At 38.5% G+C, this 16,049-nt stretch overlaps 1 protein-coding gene across 1 annotated transcript in view; it reads right to left on the reverse strand.

Moving 5' to 3' along the window:
* The window catches only part of CRYBG1 (crystallin beta-gamma domain containing 1), a 43,945-nt gene that overhangs the window by 14,539 nt on the left and 13,357 nt on the right, over nt 1–16,049 (reverse strand). Inside the window, exons 8-17 of the mRNA XM_074820756.1 lie at nt 14,938–15,077; nt 11,041–11,167; nt 10,707–10,742; nt 10,174–10,316; nt 9,789–9,915; nt 9,556–9,701; nt 3,150–3,276; nt 2,944–2,976; nt 1,087–1,196; nt 688–817 (exon numbers count right to left, since the gene is read on the reverse strand). Coding sequence (XP_074676857.1) covers nt 688–817; nt 1,087–1,196; nt 2,944–2,976; nt 3,150–3,276; nt 9,556–9,701; nt 9,789–9,915; nt 10,174–10,316; nt 10,707–10,742; nt 11,041–11,167; nt 14,938–15,077 — 1,119 coding nt within the window. The remainder of the gene's footprint in view (nt 1–687; nt 818–1,086; nt 1,197–2,943; nt 2,977–3,149; nt 3,277–9,555; nt 9,702–9,788; nt 9,916–10,173; nt 10,317–10,706; nt 10,743–11,040; nt 11,168–14,937; nt 15,078–16,049) is intronic.

A 16,049-nucleotide genomic window follows, 5' to 3' on the forward strand; every position in this document is an offset into this window, starting at 1 on the left:
CTTAAGAGATACTTGCAGATTCCATAAGTGATCCATCATAAAGATCGGTTATAGGCTTGAGCAAACTCGTTCCTTGCCACTGATGAATTACAAAATATGTAAATGTTGTTTAGTTTGTATCCACCACACATAACAACACTGCCTGATTTTGCCAAATGGCATTGGGTGTTGCTTTACTTTATCTAGAAGGGTGCATTATTTCGTGATTAACTCAAACTGCATTTCCCTGATGATAGCAATAGTGTTTTATAATTACATGTATTTCATGTAAAGTTGCTTCATTAAGTCTGCTTTTTTAATATGCATAAAAAACAAGGTCTGCAGTACAGTCATTTCTTCACACTGTCCTACTGACACTTCTCAACTCACTCTAAGTGGTCTCTCCTACTGGGAAATAAAGAGTTTATCCTTGACTCTTTTTATGGAAGTTCTTTTATAAGCTGTTATTAAGAACAGCAATTCCAGGCAGCTGCTTCTATGGTGTCCTCTCCTTTGCAAAAACAGCACAGAGGTCAAAAAAACCCGACTGCAGCTTGGACATTTAACTGCTACTGCATAGAACAAAAAAGAAAATACTCCTCTGTTGTCTGTGCATCCCTAGCATTTTTACTGTTGTAAAAAATGGGGAGGTCAGAGTCATCAGTGTACTTATCTTTACTCTACAATATTTCTAATAGCTTTACTTACAATATTTATAATCCGTAAAGATTTTAGAACTGCTTGCGGTGAACAACCCATTGCCGTCAGATCAGGATAGATTCCTTCTTCTAACACATACTGGTTACCAGTGAATTCTTCCTGGTCATACACTATGCAGCTGCAGGAAGAAGGGGAAGAAATTGCCTCTTAAGAATTCTGTGCAAGTAAAATGATGCTCACGTTTCTCAGTCTTTACCAAGAGCTACTGACAGAAACATTATGTACAATGTTTTGTCCTGTCAAGCTAAAGATTGACGTGTGAACTGCAAAGCATTGTTCTCTGTAAGTCCTCATATGTGAAACCACTTCAGGAGTTAGAAAGCTCCTTGTTTTTTTAAAAACTGTTACCATTTTATGATTTTGCAATATTCATTCAATATAACTTACCTGCCATCTAAAATTTTTGAAGACTTCACAGCAAATGAATCAATACATCTTGTGTTTTTTTCAAATATTTGGCAGTTACCCTTGAATTCAGGCTCTGAAAATAACTGGACCTTAAAAAAATTATAAACATATTTAAAACCAATTAATTCTTCAACCTTCAGCAACACGTCTCTACCATTACTTCTATAATTAGATTAAAACATACTTAAAACACCCAGACTTCCTCAGTTACATGTTTTTTGTTACCTCTTCAGTGTTGCAATCCTTGTTCAAGACAGCAAGGTAACAATACCAAAAATTACTTCTGGCTGTAAATCACTCAGTAACATACAAAATAATTAAAATAACACTAACAAAGATAGCTCCAGCTCTGCTGGAGAAGATTTTAAAATTCCCACAGAATCGCCAGATTAGGCATATCTTTAGCAAAGCGCCATAAACAGTTTTGGCTTAGGTTATTAATCCATTTCATCTCCAAAATACATACTCTTCCCACTAAATGAAAACTATCTGTCTCTTAGAACATAAATGGTGCATAATCTTGGCAAAGTACTCAGACAGCATACCAACAGGCATGGTATGTATTCCCAGGGTAGACGGGCTTTATGTGCCTGTTACAGCTCTAGTTACAGTCATGTCAGTTGTTCTTTCTCTGCTTGGAGCATAGGAGCGGATACGTCACCCAGAGTCTTTTGTCCTCGTTAAAAAGAAAAAAATTTCTAAGCAACAAACCTGCTAATTTGGTTAGAGGATAATTAACCCTGATCACACAGAAGTCATTCACATTATCACATGCCTACCAGCTTTATTCACTCTTAACAGAGATACGAGTGTGGGCATGTACAGCGTTCTCCAAAGAGGAACATGCTGACGAGGGATGCAGTCTGTTGACTACAAGCCATTACTTCTTTGTTTCCTTAGGATAAGGTCTTAAAAGGCACATAATATACAGATGCAAATAATTTTTCATGCACATAGCTGAAAATAAGCAGCCTTGTGATTTTTATTCCCCATAGTTTATACATTATCCCTATGCAGGAGATTCTAGCGAGGCATGCTACTAATCAAGAATGCAAAACGAGACAACTAAGACTTTTCTCCCTAGTTTTTAGTTCCATGACATACTCACCGTTTTGACTGAAATGAAAATAAAAGTTTGTACAGGGAGAAACATGAAAAGGTTCAGAATTATGAAAGGATGAAAAAAGCTGCCCATTAGCCTCACTGTCAAAACTACGTATTAGTACTTGCACAAAAGAGACAGTCCAACTTAAAAATATGTTAACTCACTGAACAGACAAGTTCTCCCTGTCATTTCCTTCTCTTAGTTATTGACAAAGATGGCATTAACTTTTAAGCACAACTCAGCAGTATTTGTGAGTGAACAAGATTCCCTTAAAGTGCAACCACCATTAACAGAACTGTTAACCAAAGAACTAGGTTCAAAAGGAATTAAGCCACAACTGTACCATGAACAACAACATCTAATTTGTAGAGCCCCCGCCTCAGCAACAGAATCCAGGTACCTGCACCTCTGCATAGAGGGCTGCGGGTTCCAGCTCCTCCGAACAATCACCAATAGCCCAGAACAGCTCATTTGCTGAACCAAAACATTGCCTGTGCCCTGATAAAGTTCTGATGACAGCTATGTATTAAATCCCACCTTCCTTGGGCCTTAATGTGACTTATTTAAGAGGTCTGGAAAGCAGCCTTCCTTCACCTGCAGTTCTCGCTCTTTGTCTGACTAGCAAACCATCTATGCAAATACCTGGGTGCTACACTAGACAAAAAGCCATTTCTTTCTTTATACATGTTGCAGACACTACACAGTTTCATGCACTTAGAGAAGTATCTTACCTTGACTTTTCCCCTTTCGCTTCCAACAATATCCTACAAAAGTTTGGGAGAAGAAAAAAAAAAAAGGAGAAAATATATTTTAAACATACAAAAGTTTACTATTGATTATTGTTTAAAGAATATAAATAAACTCAATTTGATTGAAAAAGTATAGTTCCAAGTACTTCAGAAAAACTTGCAAAACAAGTATAGAATGAACTCCTTACCATAATGATGGGTTGAACTGAAGATATTTTGCAATTCTTCCCCCCCCATGCCTCGATGCTGGGATATAGCCCTTTAGCCAGTATATACTGCTCCCCCGTGAACTCAGGATTCTCATAAGCCACCCACCTAAGAGAGACAGAAGAAGGCGGTGATGGGTAGAAGTCACACTACTTTTCCAAAATAGAGATGCATATATTCATTACTGTCATAAGGTAAGAACAAATAAAAAAGTTTCTCCCCTCAAGTGCCAAACTGTGATGCTGTTAAAACACTAAACAAATTCGTTTATCTGATACTCCAAAACCCATGCAAATTTCACTTCTGTTCACCCTATGTCGATATGAGTCAGACTGAATTAGCTAAAGCAGAACACAAGTTCAAATACATCATCTGCTAGATATCCTAAAAGCTGTCTCCAGTAAGAACATTTCAAGATGTTTCAATTCTATTATTTTATTGAGATCAAACTCCTCTCTAGAAAACCAGACAGATATCAGAATACAATTGTTTGGATATATCTAACTTTCAGAGTCATCTGGGCAGTAAAGATAGAAATAATGATCTTTAATGTTGCCTGTATCTACAGTTCAGGTGTGTTTAAGCAAACACACACCCCAACAGAAAGCTGAGTTGCAACCACAGGCATATATGCTAAAGAGAGAAGGCTGTTCCCTGCTAGGAATCAGACATCAGCAGAAAGAACATCCTTGAAAGTTAAGCATTAACACCATCACAAGTTTGACCAGATTAGTATTTTTAAATTCAAAGCTATTATCATAATTAGTCAGATCTCATGCCTGACACAGGCCACAAACTCAGATTTCTGCATCAAGCCCGTAATTTCCGTCTCAGTCAGAATACGCCTTCTTGAAAGACACTGAACTTTTGAGATACACACTTGGAAAAGCAACAAAATCCCTACATATATCTCTCCAACGTTCAATTACCCCTGCAGCGCTTTATTTCTAGTCTTAGGTATCTGCTATCAACTCGTCTTGCTATGCATACTCTACTACATTCAATAAACCTTCTATTATGCGTTCTCCTAACTCTGGCTCCATACTGAAAGCCCAGATAAAGCATTCCCACATCAGCACTACCTTTGGTTTTGTGATAACCTGCATAAATTCTGGTGCCTTTAACTGATAAACTTCCCCATCATTACATTCTGGTTTTTTGTTAAACTCATCTCTTTTTTTAAATTTCTGTTTCTTTGACTGTCGATGATAGAACTGGCCACAGTAACAGCTGAGCTTCATTCATTATATTTATGCAGGGATCAGGACATCTTGCTGGTTCCTAGCTCTACAAGATCATCTTCTACTCACAGGTCAACCAGCTTTTAATTTTAGCCAACGTATTGCATAACGAGTGTATGCTAGGTTATGCCAAAACCCACTTTTAGTGCCGTCTTCTTACAGTTTCAACATTAACAAAAAATTTCACGTCATAAAGCAGTAAAACGATATGGAACTTATAAATTTGCAGTGGAGGCTAACTCTCACCATCTAAAATCACCATAAAGTGATCTAGGTGTGTCGAGCAACTGGATTCTATTTAAGCTGCAATTTTATTCCAAGAACAAATGCCAGAGTCTCTGCAGATATAAAAAGTGGGATAACTTCAAACTGAAATAAAGCTGCATCAACACGTATGTGCTAAGTATGAACCTGGTAGTATTTGTCCATGGCAAACCCTCATATAGTGATTCACATTTATCACTACTCACATCTCTCGGTTTGCCTCAGATATAATCAATTATTCTAACTTGTTATGCACTAATTATTTAAGGCACATCTCAAGGCACATTTCAAAATCACCTCACAGCAAGTAATCAAAGAGACATCGGTATGTACAATAAATTGAGCAGGCAGTTCAAATGTCTCAGGTGTGTCTATACCTGTATGCCACATATACCAAAAGCTGTGAAAATACGGTTCCCTTAACCAGTTTCTTCCGCAGACGGTCATTAGATTTTTCAATGCAGAAATGCCAGGGTACAGCTACAGTGCACGACAGTTTAACTTGATTAACATCTACACAAACAAGTGCTTCTGATATTAAATGAATGATAAAACATGACAGATGCCTCCTAAGAATCTCTCAAAAGCAGTTATTTCATTTCCCCCATCTAAAAAGAAACCTGAATACAGAAGTAATCAATGTATCTCACTTACATGTGTTTATGTTGAAATCAATACAATTTAAGTAAGTACCACCCTCCCATGCAAGTCAGCCCGCGTGGTTAGAGAGTTTTTAGAGCCAGGGCTTACTGGTGAAATACTTGTGCTTTTCCACTTCATTCAGAAGCCCATACAAGCTGCTGAGAGAAGTAATAACAACATCAAGGACAGGCAACTGAATTTAGTACCAGCTAAACCTGTCAGACCTCAAGACTATCCCTAGGAAGGAGCACTGCCTTAATCCAACTTCTGACTTCACAGAAAGGCCTGGAGAGCAAGACATTGCCTCCATATCTGAGCAAGAGAGTCACATCCCAGCTGCCGGGCACCATAAAAACTGAAGAACTGCTCTGCAGCTTGGCAACAACAACCCTGCCCCACAGGGAGAGAGTTCTCCTAACACAACAGTTTTTGTGACCCCCAGCCCTCAAACTGCCTTAGTTAGGCTGAGCAACAGCCTCATCCCAGGTTGCTGGTGGCGTAGTGCTGGAGACCTTCACTCCCCTGCACCATCCATGCCCCTAGAACCAGAGACATAGAGAAAAGTGTCATTTCTATATTGTTAGTACTATTACACACACAGTATCTTTCCCCAAGCCTTCTATATATGATGTCTAATAAGCACAGCTCCAAACAGTCTGGAAGAACAGCCAAGAAAAGAACCCAGACACAGATAACTTGCCAAAAATCAGTTTTGCCCATAGTCAGCCCAGGACTCATCTTACCTAACTTTATCTTTTAAAACATTGGCCATTTCTCATCACCTGCGCTCTAATACTAGCAGAGAGGAGTAATCCCCCTTTCTGCATTGCCCAGACTCGTTTTAGGATAGGACAGATTACCTAAATCCTGGAAGGACCTTCTCTCTCAGGTACAGAAGAAATGGCAACACCTTCATTAAACTAAGTGCCACTGTTGTAAAAAGCAAGCTTTCAGGCACAGAAGCACTCCTTCAGGACTGAAACAGAATTCACAATCCTTAAAGCTTAAATACTACATGGAGACAATGGGTTTAAATTGGCCTATACATGCTAATCAGATAGACCACAGGAGGGGCCCGGAAGTTAACTGGCACCTGCAGATTTATAGCACGATTAACAGAGAAGATGAGGTAATAAAATTCTGTTTATAGGAAAGAAAGAGAACAGGTTCTTTATCATGCCCCTTCATGGTTGTGATTCCCAGCAAAAGACCTGCAAACTTAAATTTCGTAACTCCTTGAAAGAGGGTTTTTTGTCAGTTCAGCTCAGTTCAGAGATGGAGGGACGTAGAAGCTTTGTTTGAAATGCTCTCCCACAAGGTACCCAAGGGCTCTTACCCTTTTCAGCCTCCAGTGGAGGTTCATTCTTGTACCTCATGTCTCTTTAGTTTTACCCATGTTACCTTCCTGAGTGCATCTAGATTAAATTTACTACATTCTGGCTCCTATCTATGAACTACTCATCGCCTAATGATTTCCTTAATATCACTATCCATATGTACACTAGAAGCAGCCAAGTCTGCACTATGAACTAATTACTTGAAAATTAGGGGAAAACCAGGCTGATTACATGACCACAGTAAAACAAACGCCTACGTAAAAAAACGAATCTGGAAAAGTTCTTTCACCAGGTTCAAAACGGATCAACTAGAAGACAGGGGCTTTTTCAGTATTTTTGGCAAAAGTTCGGTGTGTTTATGGATAAAGAAAAGGCACATTTCAAACATGCAATTCCTGTGATTTTGATCATTACTAAATATACGCTTGAAGAGTTTTTAAGCAGAGAGGAAGTAAAAATTGTACAACAGTTGATTTTAGTACTTGCTTAAACTTGTAAAGGGTGTTACCCGTTGCTAGTAAATACTTCCATTTTCCATCACTTAAAATTTTGCCAGTTTGGAAGTAAAGATCAAACCCTACTTAAAAGAAGAAAGGCCTCTCCTATTTTCAGGCACTCTGGATTGCTTTCTCCCACCCTAATGGTGAAAGAATAAAATATCTTGGGTTTTATGCTTGGCCAGTTTCTAAAGAATGCTCAAGACCATTTCATTTTTAAAGAAGTCAACCCTCATCACCTTAGGATATTTTTGGGGGGATGTCTTTACAATGGATTTAGCAAAGAAGTTAAAATATTGCTTGGAAAGATTCTTCAGAAACACAATAGCTGAAAATCTTAACGCAGCTAGCACTCAATTACCCCAAAATGTAATTTTCACTCCCCAAATGCAGAGCTGGGCTGTCCTCAGCATACAGTTTAGAGATGCAGTTTAGCTTAGAACTTGTTCAGTAGTATCTGTGCACTGCAGCGTAAGGCTTTCTTTTCTTTGATATACCCTTTAAATTACAGGGCAATCAAATTAATTATGTGGGAAATACAGATCATTTGTTATCTGTTCCTGCTGTAACTGCTTACCCCAGACACCTGTAGTTAAAAAATCGCTAGGAAAGGCTCAGGTCTTCTTACTTTTTTTACTTTTATTTTTTTAAATAAATTATTTTCAACATGATACCAGGAAAGTTACTTCAAAATATTACGACAAGCCTTACTGAATCTGTCACAGTTCACTATGACATCATCTATATTACAGTCGGAACAGCTCAGGAAATTTCTCAACAGATTATTCACCATTCTGTAACTGATTTCTTGGAAGGATAGATATAAAAATTTTTTACCTGAACAGTTACTTAACACTTTAAAATAAAGCATTTTATTACCAAGCATGACATAGTGAACCATTCTACCTTTCTGACACATATTCTATTATTAGCATTTAGCAAGAACACCACCACAAAACCCCCAAACACTCACAACCTCTTTAGAAACAAAAGGGTCATACAAGACTGTTACGAATTGCGTGATAGTCACCTGTTATAAACAATGCACGTAAACTTTTAAAAAGCTTATTGCTACAAATTACCTCTTAAGAGACTACAAGGTGAGATTACAGGAGCCATAGCAGAGTCTGTGGGACTAGAGTTTTGTTTGTAAGGACTTCTAGCTGCCTTTACCATCACAGTATTGGAGTAACTCTTAATTACTAGAATACTCAAACTCAAGTATGATTCTTATCTCAGCTGTAACAGACATTTACTAAAACTACACAAAAGGCATGATAGGTAACCCACAATTTGTTTCAAAGCTTCAGAGGTGACTCTTTCCCATGAATCTCCATTGCATATTACAGAAAACAGAAGGGCACAGTGGCTTCAAAGGTCATCAGGCAGAAAAAACTCTGCTGTCACACCATATTCATATACAAATTAAAAGCATTCCTCTGGAATGCACTGAGCTTGATTCTGCAATCTTTATCCAGACAAACTTGCAGAGATATTGCACAGATAACACACAGAAAGATTTAGGGTGTGGCTGGGTAAGGCAGACCTTTCAGCAAGTCACCTCCATACCAGGCAGGGAGAGAGACTGCACGTCTCGCACTCTTTCGGTTCTACTACTTTAAGCAATTTTGTGTATTTGGAGACATGATTGCTCGTACTTGTCTGTATTTCCAAAATACTTTGATGCAGTCTGCAAGGCTGTGAAACTCAATCTGCAATCGATGTACTGAACAAATCAAACAGCAAAGTCTATCAACTTATCAATTGCATATGACAACACCCGTGGCACAAACAGTAAGAGTTGTATAATGGCCATGCCAATGCAAAGTTTTGGGAACCACTGTGCTAGAAAAAAAACCCAATAGAAACCACCACCACAGTACTAAAACACTATTAACCTGTAGGATTCACTGCAAAAGCAATGTTACTTTTCAGTTAAAGTCTCCTTAATATCAGAATGCGTTAGTGAGCATGGCAAGAGTTATCTCCATTTTACACACAAATGAGAGAAAGAGCAACAAATTTGCCTCTGGTGAAACACAAGACAACTGGAAATCAGTTCCATAACAATTTTGCTGTTGAAACGCTTTAAAAAAACCCAAAACATACAGTCATGAGCACAAACTATTTCTAAGCTCTCTGATGAAATACTTTCATACTTCGTGTATCAGTAAGTCAACGTTTCCTGGGAGCACCCCTCATCTTATTATGAGAAGAAAACCAATTTATTGTACAGATTCACAAAAACTTTCCCTTTCACATTCTGCTGTAAAGGGCAGAAAATTTTACCTGAAGACCTCACATAGACATTAGAAGTCAGAGTGCTGAAAAACAACTGCAAATACTATAAAATTCTAAAAAGAATAGCACATTGAAAATTAAACAGTGATTAAAAATATCACTTACACTCCACTTAGCACATTTATAGATTGTGTCCTCAGCCCATATCCAGTGTCTTTCAAATTGGCAATAATTCCTAACACATTAATATTGGAACCCTTTGATCCAAACTCTTTTTCGCTGTACATTATCATATGGGAGCTCGTGAAGTCCTGTTAAAGCAAAGAGAAGCATCATAAGGAAAACACAACATGATGTCTCAGTGCAGGAGATGCCCACTACACGTTCTTGGAACTTACGCCAACAATCGGTCGCAGCGATTGCAACTCTTCATCATAGCCACCCCAGTCTGTCCAATCCCGATATGCTCCTTCTTCCAGCAAGTACTGATGGCCTTCAAACCCAGGCTTCTCATAAGCAACCCAACTGAACAACAACAACAAAACAGTCTGCATGTGAAAACGGACAACTGCCACTCCGTGTTGTTATGGAGCAGATACAGATTATGAAATTTGTTCTTTTGCTGTCAATATTTACAAATTTAACGCGGGCACATATCTAAACCCAAAAAACTGTGAAAACAGAGAAAATAAACAGGTACTGAATTTGTCCACTGAAATTTCCAGCCTATAAAGTTATGCTTCAGCTGAAGAGGAAATATTGTTGGTGTATTCCCATACTTACAGTCCTCCCAGTACTTTCATGGATCCCACTGATGTAAGCGGAAGTCTTGTCTTTTCTTCCGATTCCTTGTCATCAAGCATAAAGACCTCTGACTCTATTTCCACATGTCTCCCTTCAAAGAAAGGCTTCTCATAAATTATTACCTGTAGCGGAAATGAAGAAAAGTTGCAGAGTGCATGATAAATTCTGACAGTTTCTTTTGCATGGATACATAGAGGGGGAGGCAAGACTATGAAAGTACTAGTGGATTTCTTTATTCTCTTCAAGAGGTCTTTCCCTTTGAGATGCAACATGATGGCTTGCATGTTCATTACCCATCTGCATTATCCACATAGCTGTTAATACTGTCATATATGTATGTGATGGACGCATAAATGTGACAGAGATTGCATTTTCTTGGTGTGGTCACATACAGTTGGACCAGCCACTAAACCATCAGTAGTTGGTACACGATCAAGATATATTTATCTACCCATGTGTAGTTCATGTGTTATAAAATACCTCTGGACAATCAAATAAACATTGACTTTTACCTTTGGCTCTCCACTGAATTCAACTTTGCGACCACCCTGTCAAAAAAAAAAAAAAGTTAGACAACTTATAGGCAACTATAAGTCATCAACTCTTCACAAACAGACAGAATTAAGATAAGACCTTCCTTGAAGAACACAAGTGAAAATAAGAAGGCAGATTAAAGGCAGAAATGGATGCAATCAAACGTTGAAAGTTCAAGAATTTTAGACACTAAAAATTTTGGATTTTAAACAGTTACATTTTGTGAGTCTTGAAGAATCTAGCCACCTTAACACATTATTTATAACACATAAACATAGGTCATGTAACTTGCAAGTAATAACAGTACTTTACCATTTTCAAGGGCCTCATGGACCTAATGTAGGCTTCCTTCTTCTCCCAGAACGCTAAATTAGGATATTCACCAGGCTCCAACATTAAAGGGACTCCCTGGAAACCAGGTTCTTCATAAATTAGCCATCTAAAAGTGGGAGGGTGGGGGGAGGAAAGCAAAAGATAAAAACCCCAGAACGTTTCTGAACAGTAAAGAATGAGACAATATGCTTACTTTAGAAATGACATCACTGTACCCTTAATAAAACTTTGTTTCTTTACCATCAAAATTGCCAGCTACAAGCTGGCATGCTGGCAAACTTCTGTGCCTGTGCAGGAACCACCAATAATGCATGTGATTTTTTTGAACAGACTAAAAAAAAAAAAAAATCAGTACAATGAACAAAGAGTTAAGAATTTGACTCTGTCTTATCTAAGGCAACCCAAGTTTTAGACTAAAGTTTCAAGACTTAAGCTTACTCTGTATTATTTTTAGAATAGTTTTAAAATATACAGAACCAATTTTCAAGAAGTTGAAAGATCTCTACTAACCTAGACTTGGATTTGTTGCAAAATCTGTTCAACAGAAAATTCTAAACTTGCATTATTTACTAATACATAGAAAAACTTGACAACTCCTTAGAAGTCTACTTTCTCATGGCTTCTATCTGCTAATAAATCTGCTTTGAAAGACTTTCAAAATTCCTGATTGGGACAGCAACAGTAGTTTTTCAAAGTTTTTTTCAAGAAAATCTTAGGCAGTAATCACTTACTGGAAACAACGAAACATACTGCTGATTTCTGCATAAGGATGGCAATGTATTTCTTCCAGTTAAATTTACTGATCCTCAGAAGTGCAGCACGGAGCAGTATAAAACACATATTAAACAGAAATACTTTATGCAGCCAACCATTTAATCATGTAAGTATCATAATGTATAAATCTCGTGACATCAGAAAGATATTAAAATAATCCATCACTATCATGCTTAAAAGGTAGATTCCAAGCTGATGTAAACTGGCACAAGTTGGTATAGTTTCACTGCAGACATATGGTTCCAAGAAACAAACAAGGAACTTTAGCTTTATTGCTGTCTATAGCCAAATGTTAGATATTCCGTGTCCTGTAGTCACACCGCCCAGTAAGCCCTCAATTTATAGCCAGTCACAAGTGGTGTTCCCCTGGGATCAGTACTGGGGCCAGTTCTGTTTAATATCTTTATCAACAATCTGGATGAGGAGATCGAGTGCACCCTCAGTAAGTTTGCAGATGACACCAACTTGGGCGGGAGTGTTCATCTGCTTGAGGGTAGGAAGGCTCTACAGAGGGATCTGGACAAGCTGGATCGATGGCCCAAGGCCCATTGTATGAGTTTCAGTAAGGCTCAGTGCCGGGTCCTGAACTTGGGTCACAACAACCCCCAGCAGCGCTACAGGCTTGGGGAAGAGTGGCTGGAGAGCTGCCAGGACATGGGGGCATTGGTCGACAGCCTGCTGAATATGAGCCAGCAGTGTGCCCAGGTGGCCAAGGTGGCCAATAGCATCCTGGCTTGTATCAGAAATAGCGTGGCCAGAAGGACTAGGGAAGTGATCATCCTCCTGTACTCGGCACTGGTGAGGCTGCACCTGGAATACTGTGTTTGGTTTTGGGCCCCTCACTACAAGAAAGTACCATTAAGGTGCTGGACTACATCCAAAGATGGACAACGAAGCTGGTGAAGGGTTTGGAGCACAAGTCTTATGAGGAGTGACTGAGGGAACTGGTGCTGTTTAGTCTGAAGAAAAGGAGCCTGAAGGGAGAGACCTTATTGCTCTCTACAACTATCTGAAAGGAGGTTGTAGTGAGGTGGGTGCTGGTCTTGTCTCTCAAGTAACAAGTGATAGGACAAGAAGAAACGGCCTCGGGTTGTGCCGGTGGAGGTTTAGATTGGGTATTAGGAAAAATTTCTTCACCAAAAGGGTTGTCAAGCATTGGAACAGGCTGCCCAGGGAAGCGGTTGGAGTCACCATCCCTGGAGGTATTTAAAAGATGTGGAGATATGGTGCTTAGGGACATGGTTTAGTGGTGAACTTGGGTTAGGTTAACGGTTGGACTCGATCTTAAAGGTCTTTCCAACCTAAATGATTTTACGATTCTATGATTCTAACTTCACTGCAAGAATTTAAACATATGGAAGACCAAGGAGGTGATACAATCAGAAGATAAAAGGTGCATTGACTCATTTTTGTTGGCAGCTTTTAGTAAACAACAATTAAGCACAAACACTGGGAAACTTTAAGAAGATACAACCACACCCACATGGCAAGGTGACTCAGAATCAGAGCCTCCCTCCACTGCCAATACAGTGAACTATGCCATGCCTGTAAACTAAACGAAAGCAAAAACCTGCAATGTGCAAAAAAGCAGCAATTTACTGAATTTCTCATGCAAGCAATCGGCAGAAGCAACTTCTTTCTACACTGAACTAATAAACTGACATCTGAGAAAGATTTTTCAATTGTCTATTCTACTTCCGGGTGCAAGGGATTCTACTTCCCTCAAGGGATTCAAATGCAACAGAGAGAAATTAAGACTGTACACAGATTTAGTGCAAAACCACTGTCACATAGATGCAAAATAAGGACCAGTCTGAGAGATGTGCACAGGCTCTGCTTCCCTTCAAAAATTTTAGTAATTTCACTATTCACAGAATGCTTTTAAGTGAGAGACAGAAATAAAGTGGAGAGGGTAGATGAAGTCAATTATTAATCAACCTCCAAATAACATACCTGATTTAACTGCTCTTGGCAGACATGTAATTTGGATTAAGCTTGCAGTTCAACAGAAATAACTTCCTGTCAGAGAACCTACTACTTGGACATCTTAGTATTTTCCTATATACCCGAGTGCTTCATTTTGTTTCCCAAATCAAGGTGTAAAAATTTAATCATATAAAATACCCTTTATGTAATAACTAAAATGCCCCATGTATCATGTTGCATATTTGAATACATCTTTGCAGTGGCATGCAACACTTCTCTTTTGGTGGACAGTTTTTTGATAGTTAAATAGACCATTTCCAGCAAGGCAAATGCTATCAGTGCCCAAACACAACACGGCCAACAGGTACCAACCAACCTGTGCATCCTGGAAAATGATCAGCAGGACCCAACACCACTGAAAGTGGTTCCACTCTCTCACTTTTTCTGAAAGCAGACTCCCTCTTCTGCATACTTTTCCCAGTACCACTTTGAGGCACATTTTCAGTGCTGATTTACAGGTTTGTTTATTAAATTATTAAAACTACCATTGGTACAGTATTCTAGATTGTTCCTTAGAGGTCACCCTTCTCATAAAAGCTTACTTACTTTATGACATACTTTATACCTAGATTACATCTAGACAGCTAGATATTTTCAGGTGACATAACATACATGTCCTAAACATCACCATAAAACCACTGATTAAAATGCACTGTGAAATACAAGAATGCTTTCCAGAGTCTACACATGACAGTGTCTTGTTTTGTAACACAAGGGCTTGAAAATTTTCTTCTTTTAGTACAATGATTTCAAGTTTAGAGGAAAGCAAATAGGAAATGTGGTCTTAACATAACAGTTCATCCCCCCACTCTCACTTACGATGTTTGCCTGAATGAGAAAGAACAGGAGAGGCGAACTCACGCTATTGCTACAAATACACAAGGGTTACTCTGTCTTTACTACATGCAAGAAGAAAAACTGGCTCTAACAAAACATTTGAAGAGGTCAGCCCCTCCAAGGGTGAAGCATTACAATGATGTACTAATGCCACTGTCAACAAATAGTACCAAAATATAGGACTAGAACAGTCTGCTTGCATGTCTGATACGTGTAACCAATAGTTTAAAACAAATTCCTTTCATAGCAGTACATGTTCATACAGAACTACACACTTACATGCCCCAGTGTACTTTGATAGAACAAGTCTTCTGAGTAGTGCCGAACACCCCTGTTTCTTCAGTGTCGTCAAAAAAGGAAGTCACGATTCCTAACCCTTCAGGTTCCGTATACAAATCAATTCGGCAAACCCTGTAATCCTAAAAAATGAAGATTGTCATAATCACATAATCGGTGCTGTGAGTTCTGTAATTAATATGCATAACTAAATTAGTTTTGAAACACCTCTTTATTTTAAATTGTTTCCCCCCTTGTCAATTACTACTGTTATTAGATGCCTATAATAAAAGTATAACTAGGCCAGTTTGCCTGTCTGTCTGGACCAAGACAGTCAGTCAATCTCTAAGCAGCATTTATGTTGTTTACTTTCTGCCATCTAGGCAGGAATGCATCTTCTTTCATCAGTTAAGATCTCCTCTAGCAAATTAAATCCTTAAACAACACCAAGCAAGCCATTCTTGAAGAGAACTGGAATTTAAACAAGAATTCTAGTTACAAGCAATATATATTCCTCCTTTTTCCTTTCCTAGTCAAATAACTTTATAGCTCATGCTTGTTTTGGCAACCTGCACAGGTAACTACTTAATGGTAGGTTAAAAGTGCATGGAGGAAGGCTGTTTCACCACGTGTGAAACTCCCTGGTAAGTCTGCGCATACAGGGCTATTTTTTGAGTATCAAACAAGGTTTGGTGTTTGACACTGAAATTTGTGTTGAGCGTAAATTTGGTTTATATTTAAAAAAGAAGAAAAAGGCACACACATCTTTGGAAATTATGAGTCTGTGGAATGTTTTTTTGAGATGTTTTCCCTGAGAGTCTGACCAGGCTAAAAAGCATACGCTGTACATAGCATTTTGGAGGCTATTCTAATAAAAACCACGAAGTTTTCTTCCTGCCCTAGCCTTCCAGTGGATGTTACTATAATCCCCAGTGTGCAAAAGCCCCCATGTTTATTTTGTGATTAAACAAGAAATTCAACGTGGAAGACTGTTTCATGCATTTACAACTCATGTTACGCTTGTGCCCTAATACACCAATCACACTTCGTATCAAACATCACCAAACATTAAGATCTATATAAAATTTTCTTTACTTGTATTACTTGCATTACTT

Source organism: Strix aluco, chromosome 3, assembly GCF_031877795.1.
Source record: "Strix aluco isolate bStrAlu1 chromosome 3, bStrAlu1.hap1, whole genome shotgun sequence".
Lineage (NCBI taxonomy): Eukaryota > Metazoa > Chordata > Aves > Strigiformes > Strigidae > Strix > Strix aluco.